Genomic DNA, 7981 nt, shown 5'->3' with positions numbered 1-7981 from the left:
GAAACTTGAACTTAGAAGTAGGTCAAAAAGCTAAGGCATTTGTGGCTGCAAAGCAGCAGGGTTTTAGCTCAGAGCTGTCTCGGGGAGCTATATGAGCCTCCTTCGTCTCAGCATCCCACTCCTTTTCTCAGACGACAGGCACAGGATGAGGATTTGGGAGGATGGAGGGGAGTAAAATGGAAACATAAAACTCTGTGAGGATATGTCAAACCCATCTCTTATCACTAGGGTAGATACAAGAACCCCTTTCTCTCCCCGCTGCTTTCAGGGACTCATTTGGCCTTTGCTTTGGCAGGTTCTGCTAGATCGAGTAGTTTGCCAAGTGCGAGCTCTGGTTGTTCTGCCCACCAAAGAACTGGCACAACAGGTATGTGGCTCTTCACCTTCTCTCTGAGCAGAACTGGACCAGGGGAAAAGCTGGTGCAGTCAGTACTTGGCTTGGGTGTTCTGTGAAGCAGGTTGAAGACCCTGTCAGCGGGTTTGATGTTAGTGTAAAGGAAGGTATTACTTTAAGTGATTTCATTGTGGCTAACAGAGCCCATCTCTTTGCAGGTGAGTAAAGTGTTCAACATTTACACTGACGGGACAGGTCTGAAGGTCGTTTTGATTACTGGCCAGAAATCTTTTGCAAAGGAGCAGGAGATGCTTGTCCAGAAAAAGTAGGTTAAAAGGTCTTTTGATAAGGTTTATAGAGATTGTAAACGATTTAATCTCAGTAAGCAGAGGTCAAAATATAGGTTATTGCATCACACCATCGTGCAATAATGATTTTGGATAGTGGGTTTATATGGTAAACACTGTTTTTTCTGTCTTTGTCAAAGTGCCTGCTACTACCCCTTTTTGTGATTGTTATGTTTTACTAGATTTTTGGGGTTCTTCACCAGCTGAATAGAATGTGAACATTTGCCTTATACCCAGAGGTACAAATGATTGTTCCAGGACTTTGCTGCAACTGAACTTTTTTTAAGAGCAGTGAAGAATGACATTTTTTGTTTAAAATGAGGGTTTAGTGTCCAACACTGCCTTTGCATGCTTTCAAAGTAAAGTGTATGTTTGAATTTTACTATTTCTCAGTTAAGTGAATAGTAGGAAAATCTTAAGGTCTGCTGACTGAGGATCTCTGTTACTGGCTTTACGGTGTAGGGAGAAACTTACTGATGGGCTGCTTGTTCTTTCAGAGTGACAGGCTACTGCAGCCTGGCTGATATTATTGTGGCTACACCAGGGCGGCTCACAGATCACATTAGCCAGACCCCGGGGTTCAGCCTGACACAGCTTCGCTTCCTGGTGAGTACTCCACAGGTCTCCCATCTTAGTGCAGGGTCCATTACAGCTGTAATTCCTGCTTTGTTCTTGCATGGTACATAAATATATCTCTGTGGGAACTGTTGTGTCAGCCTGGTCTATGCTCCAGATTGCTCAGGCAGTGGTCTCAAGACAAGGTGTTTTATTTCAACTTGTGACTCCCAAGCATCCACCCGCTTCCCCTTCTCTCTTAGCCTCTTGCAAACACAAACTCAGAGTAAAGCATTATTGGTCAAGGTCAGGGTAAATTATCGGACTTCCACCGCATGGGAGTCTGTGCAGAGACATAGTTGCAATCTTCTTTAGGATATGGAGATTTTTATCTCTTATTTGGAGACATGGATTGGATTTATGTGCAGATGAACAGGCGTAGTTTGAATGTCAGGCTGGCTACTGAGTCAATGAAATAAAAGCAAACTTCAGTTTTGGGGTAGAAACTTCTGCCTTCATTTGATAATGGTAACATTACAAATGGAAAACAAAAGCTGACTAATACTAGACAGTATTTAGCAGGTAGTGTTCTTCATCCTTGTGCATTCAGATTGTAGATGAAGCTGATCGTATGATCGATGACATGCACCAGAACTGTCTGAACCAAATCGTCAAAGCTGCATTCCAAGTAGAAAATGACTCTGGCTCCAACATGCTTTTTCAGAGGACCAAACCAGGGCCTGTAACAGCAGCCAGGTAAGTTGCCAAATGCATTTCTTTGAAGTGGTAGCACGGACACCAGCACATAGGTTCCACTGCCCTGCTTCGCAGTGCTCCCCTCACAGGCACTCCCAAAGCTTGCTTAGTCTGAGAAATCTCTGCCAAAGTAAGGCAGTGAACAGCTGATACTAGAGAATGTCTTTTGGACTGAAGCCTAAGAATTGTTTTCTCCAAACTTTCCTTAACTAGATTAAAGGAGCATCAAAAGAATGCACAAATATTGCAAGTCTGTGATTCATTTGCACAGTAACTACAGTAATGCCCTCTGGCAAGCTGAGTAATGGATTTGAAAGAAAGCTCTTGGAATTATCTATCTGCAGCTGCTGCTTTCATACAGCATGGTAGAGATGTGTCAGAAACTGAAATCAGCGACCAAGGAAGGAAGCAACTAGAATTAGGATGCAAGGATGTGTGTGGGGATAGCAGATGCACGGGTTGTGCAGTTGGTTGAGAGTGCTGATCTGTTCTGTCTGTGGGCTCCACCATAAAACAAGGGTGGAAACGAACCTACAGGCAGGTCCCTAAACAGGAAAAGAGCATCAGAGTGAGCTAATTGTTTCCCTCATAGCATCATCTAAAGGCACTTGTGGAGGAACTCCTTTGCCCCATCCTCAAAGCTCAGCTTCCATGTGCTATTTATTTCAGCTCCTGCTATCCTCAGATGCCATTACAGAAACTGTTGTTTTCAGCCACACTGACCCAGGACCCAGAGAAACTGCAGCAGCTGGACTTATTCCAGCCTCGCCTCTTCACATCTGTCTATTCTGAGAAAAAAACACTTGGAGATGGAACAGAGACTGAACAAGATACTAATAAGAAGTATACGCTCCCCGAGGGGCTATCGGTATAATGTTAATTCTCTTGAATAAGTTGAAGATTTGTTTAACTCTGGAGTACCTAGTTATGTTTTTACTCTATAAACAAATATGTCTTTCCTATGATTCCTTGCATCACAGAGGTGCTGGGAGAAAGTGGCTTTGGGAGTATTTATGATCCAGAGAGCTCTACCTTTCCCCATTTGTTTTCTCATTATTTAATGTTCATTTGGTTAAGAGTGGTTTTATTGTTGTGTTTTTTTTGTTTTTTTTTTTATAAAACTCTCTTAATGCAGAATTAAGTTTACAAGCAATGGGGAGTGGAGATATAAAGTAATAGTAATGTATTGGCACTTCCGTAGAACATGAATTTCAAGGCATGTAGATACAGGTCACCCTGTAGACAAGAAGGCAGTGCGCGTTGTTACTCGCCGTGGAGAAGTGAGAACAGTGGAACAACACAGATCTCCTGTCTCCACCTTGTATTGTATCCTCCCGGCCTGTGACTTCTTCTGAAGGGAGTAGTGTTGTGGGGTCTGGTTTTGCTGCTATTAGTCAGTCGCAAAACATCCAGCCTGTGTAGGTCATGGACAGGTAGCAAGTTTGAGAGAAGACAGCCTTGGCAAGAAGTAATTTTTCTCTCTGAACTTCTTCCCTGTCGCCTGCAGCAATGCTATGTGCCTTGTGACTTGAATTCCAAGCCTTTGCTCCTCTTGCATTTCATGCTGACAATGAAATTTACCCGCGTGTTGTGCTTTACCAACTCCAGGGAAGCTTCTCACAGGTGAATATATGAATGAGATCACTATCATAGGTATCTGTCAAGTAATGTTAGAGAGGTGATGAAGTGACTGTTTCTATCTCATTTACTTACAGATTGTTCCTGCTGGTTCAAGCCTTTGGTAGAGTTGCTGTGGCTGAATTTTCTTCTCGGTTACCTCCAAATGAGAGACAGAGAACCATGAAGGAATTTGAACAAGGAAAAATACAACTGTGAGCATCTCAGATGAGTTCCCTGCATATCTTCCAACATAGGCTATTTCCAGTGTGAAAAGCTAGGTAGAACCCAGAAGACATTTAAATGGGGTCCTGTCTAAAGCAGCATGCAGAAACCAACTTACAGAATGGGTGTGAGACCTGGGACGCATGACTTTGAATTGTTGCCCCTGCATGTGACTTGGCCTGTTGTGATCTAGCTGTAATCTGAGTTTCTGTGTTGTTTTATAACAAGCAGTAAATGTACCTGCTTGTTCATATAGCTGCCCAAAACACATTCAGTTGTAAAAATCTTAAGTTTTATGTCTGTGCTTCGGATCTGGCGCTTTTCGGAAGAAAATGGATGTTGGTGCTAGAATTCTATATAGTATTAGTTCTTCCTGCCAAAGAAACCCCTGGTCAGCCTGGCATACAGGTTTAGTTCTGTCCATGTGTTTTGATTTGCTTTGTGATTCTGGTAGCTATATGGGATTGCATCTGTGGAATGTCTCTGAGAGGAAGGTAAATACTTATTTACTCGATTTTATTTTTATTCAAACCCTGTGTTTAAATTCATTCTTGACTACTGGAATTTTGTGCCTCGCTCTCTGCGTTCAGTGCCTTTATGAAATGCTCAGATAGTTTACGGGTTTGTAACCTCCAATGTGGTGGGAGCCACCTGGCTTGGTGTCACATGCTTGGAGAACCTGGGAACACCCAGTAACTTTTCATGCACAGCAGGAGGCAACAAGGCTGTAGTGATGCTTGGAGGTCTGCGGGCAGCTAATAATGCCAGTGAAAATGAGGAGTGATTTATAATGCTGCTGTCATGCTCAGAGGTCAGAGTCTGCCTGCCCGACTCCAACAGAGATTAGCAAGAGTTCTGCTGTGTCTGCTTGTGTTTTGCTTGTGCATGTAGTGCAGGAGGTGTTACCTGAAAATGACTTTATGTACATTTAAAACCAGGTTAATCAGCACAGATGCCACTGCACGAGGGATTGACGTTAAAGGAGTGAATTATGTAATAAACTATGATGCACCTCAGTTCATCAGGACATATATTCACCGGTAAGAGAACCAGAAACAAAAGGAAGATGTTTGAGCTTGGTTTACTTTGAAATATTTAGCAAAGGTGGCATGCACTTGAAAGGGTTTTTAACTTCGGATTATTTTTTTTTACTTTAATATGCAAATAGCTTTCTAATCAAAATTAAGCGCATAGCATCCCCAGAGTAATGCAGTACTGAAACAGAGAACTAGCACCCTGTTACAGAAAGTGTATTTTATGGGAGCTAGAAATACTGTCCTGGACAGCATCGAGTACTGGGTTTCTAGACATTCAGAAAACTGCAGCAGCTTAGCAGCTGTGAATGAGCCCTGGAAGCGTTCACTGTTTGTAACATATGCCTACTCCTCCTGGGCTAACCTCAGAAACCTCAGAATCAGACTTACTTAAATCTGGAGAATTTCTGAACCAGACACTTGGAGCTGATAACGGCAGTGACTACATGGCTAAACTGACTTGACGCTACTTTTTCTGATTTCAGAGTTGGAAGAACGGCTCGTGCAGGAAAAATGGGTGTCGCTTTCAGTTTGGTCCTTAGAATTCAGGTATGTTGGTGTGGGATCATTTAGGGGCATAAGGAAGATAAGGTTCATACTACTTCCCACCTTTTCCAGTCAGCTGAGCTTTGTACTTGGAAGCTTCAATTATTTCCTGACTAGGCCTCACCTTCCAAAACATGCTCATTTTCTAGCAGATAGGCAGTGGGGTGTCTCATCTGCTGTGTCTGCTTCGTTATGCAGGAACGTAGGTTTCTGCGGATGTTGAAGGATGCTGGCATCCAAGACATAAAGAAGCACCCGGTGAAGGGCAACTCATTAAAGCCGTTGTTGCAGCAATATGAGGAAGCGCTGTGTAAGCTTGAGAAGACAGTCAAGGTAATTGAAACGGGGAAGAAAATTAAAAAATCAAACTGCAACTTGTACAGTTTATTGCAACTCATGACTAGCACAAGCATTTGTGTCCAGGATCCTTTTCCTTCAACTGAGACGTTTCCATTTCAGTGTGAAGGCAGCATTTGTGGGGGCATCATTATGAAATACTCAGAAAGGGTGGGGAGGGGAGAAAGAGCTTTTCTGTTAAAAGTAAGGTAGGCAGCATCCCTGGAGGTATTAAAAAGACGTGTAGATGTGGCGCTTAGGGACATGGTTTATTGGAGGATTTAGCTGTGTTAGGATTATGGTTGGACTTGATCTTAAGGGTCTTTTCCAACCTATATGATTCAATGATTTGTTGTGGTTGTTCCTTTTCTATTCTGCCTTTCTCTTCACCTCTGGAGCTGGAATTTTGGCAACTACCCAGAGGAAGGCAAACAAAGTGCAGGGATTAAACCTGTTGTCCTTACAGAGTTTTAAGACTGTAATTTATAGCCATGCTGACTAGAAATTGGGTGTTCCAAGCCAAGAAAGCATCTTCTGCAGGCCCTCCTTTATACACCAGTGGGAAGGTTGAGAGCTTTCAGACAAAGGCAGGGGTAGCATTTAACTTGCCAGATGGGTAGATTGGGGATCCATAATAGACTTTGTGCTGTATGATGTGGGCAAGTGTTCTGCTCTTTCATTTGAGGACTCCTGATAAACATGCGTCCTTGAAAAATGATGATTTTGAGTTGTAGACCGGGAATGTTTGAGAACGGGGGCAGAAAGGATTATTAAATTGTCCCATTGCTCCCCAGCATCCTTTCTGTGTGACTCTGAGACAGGGGCATCTTCAGTCACCTTCTTAACTTTAATTTTGAACAGAATGAGCGAGCACAGAAACGAGCCTGAATGAATGGAAGCTGAGAAGGTCGTGTTTTGTGACACTGAAGCTGCTGAGCGGGATAGGTCATGGACTATTACCCAGCACAGTGACAATGAGACATGGTCCCTGGATGGAGCTGCTCAACCTTAGCGTATCTGAAGTCAGCTATTAGAGGCCTCGTTCCCCTTTTGAGGACCCTGCAAAGAGAGTTCAGCTACGGTTTTTAAAGGAAAATAATAATTCTGAGATGCAAAGTCCTGCATTGTATCCTACTGGCATGTGTAAAACTATCACAGCTCTCGAGCATGGGCCTGCTGGAACTGCTGGTCTTTCGAGGTGAGGGCTGTGCCCTTCTCGCCTCCAAACTGGGACAGCTGATGGTTCTCTCTCACTGCACCGGCAGCTGTATCTGCAAACGCATAAACACCTATACAGTATACAGTGCCTCTAGCAGAATTGTGTTTGGAGAGCTGCTCTAGGCTGCAGTGACTGCAACTTTTAAATAAATACTATATATATTTTTAAAACTGTGTCTCATAAAGATTCCTGGGTACAGGGATGGAGATAGTGTTGAAGGGGTTTTTCACTTCTCTAGTCTTGTGCCTTTCTTGTCATTTTCTTGCCTATGTTGTTTACTTCCACCATTCAGTACCAGTGGTAACAGCAGGTATAAGTGTTAGGCTTAATGCAGAGTAAAATGTCTGATGTCTAATATGAATATACTGGAGTCAGCTAGCATCGCTGCAAGCCACAAATCTGTATTTGACACATGCCACTGGTATTTTTAGCTGCCCCTGGCAGAAGGCTTAGAGCTACTACTTCGGTGCAGCCTGCAACTGCCTTCCACGATCATCAGCGGGAAATGCACCAGCTCTGGCTTATTATTTAATGAAGCAAAATGAACGTACAGCAGCATTAGTGATACATTATTGCTGCAAAATGAAGGTCTGGGAATGTTGGAGGGGTGGGTGTCAGGGAAGGGTGGTTGGGCCTTGTAAAGATAGGAGCAACGTGGGGTTGTTCTGTAGCAATGAAGTAGCGTGTGCCCTCCTGCGTGACTGCTTTCTCTCCCTCGAGCAGTTTTTGCGTAGCGGGGGTGCCTGGGCTGGCATCAGAGTAGCAGAACAGGGAAGTTCTCTCACGAGAGAGCCGTGAACTCGCACGAGCGAGGCCAGGGTCTCTCTCTTGCGTATCTACGTCCCGCCAGCCCAGCTTTGGTTTTCCTGACCGTTAAGCAAGCGAGGGTGGTTTTTTAGATAAGCCCGATTTCGGACAGGAGGTGGCAGACCCTGGTTGGAACCTCGCCCTGAAGAACCGCCGCCCCCTCCTCTGGGGCGCCCGGCAGGGCTCTGCCTGCCCGGGGCGCCAG

At 44.1% G+C, this 7981-nt stretch overlaps 1 protein-coding gene across 1 annotated transcript in view; it reads left to right on the top strand.

The window, feature by feature from the left end:
* Positions 1–7358, top strand: part of DDX51 (DEAD-box helicase 51) — an 11410-nt gene extending 4052 nt beyond the window's left edge. Inside the window, exons 6-16 of the mRNA XM_009643150.2 lie at positions 296–367; positions 553–659; positions 1179–1287; positions 1847–1992; positions 2662–2860; positions 3500–3615; positions 3708–3824; positions 4773–4874; positions 5354–5417; positions 5613–5747; positions 6612–7358. Coding sequence (XP_009641445.1) covers positions 296–367; positions 553–659; positions 1179–1287; positions 1847–1992; positions 2662–2860; positions 3500–3615; positions 3708–3824; positions 4773–4874; positions 5354–5417; positions 5613–5747; positions 6612–6638 — 1194 coding nt within the window. The 3' untranslated portion in view covers positions 6639–7358. The remainder of the gene's footprint in view (positions 1–295; positions 368–552; positions 660–1178; positions 1288–1846; positions 1993–2661; positions 2861–3499; positions 3616–3707; positions 3825–4772; positions 4875–5353; positions 5418–5612; positions 5748–6611) is intronic.
* The last annotated feature ends 623 nt before the right edge of the window (positions 7359–7981 follow it).

Source organism: Egretta garzetta, unplaced genomic scaffold, assembly GCF_000687185.1.
Source record: "Egretta garzetta isolate BGI_Z169 unplaced genomic scaffold, ASM68718v1 scaffold447, whole genome shotgun sequence".
NCBI classification, from domain to species: Eukaryota; Metazoa; Chordata; class Aves; order Pelecaniformes; family Ardeidae; genus Egretta; species Egretta garzetta.
This window is presented reverse-complemented; position numbering and strand designations above follow the sequence as displayed.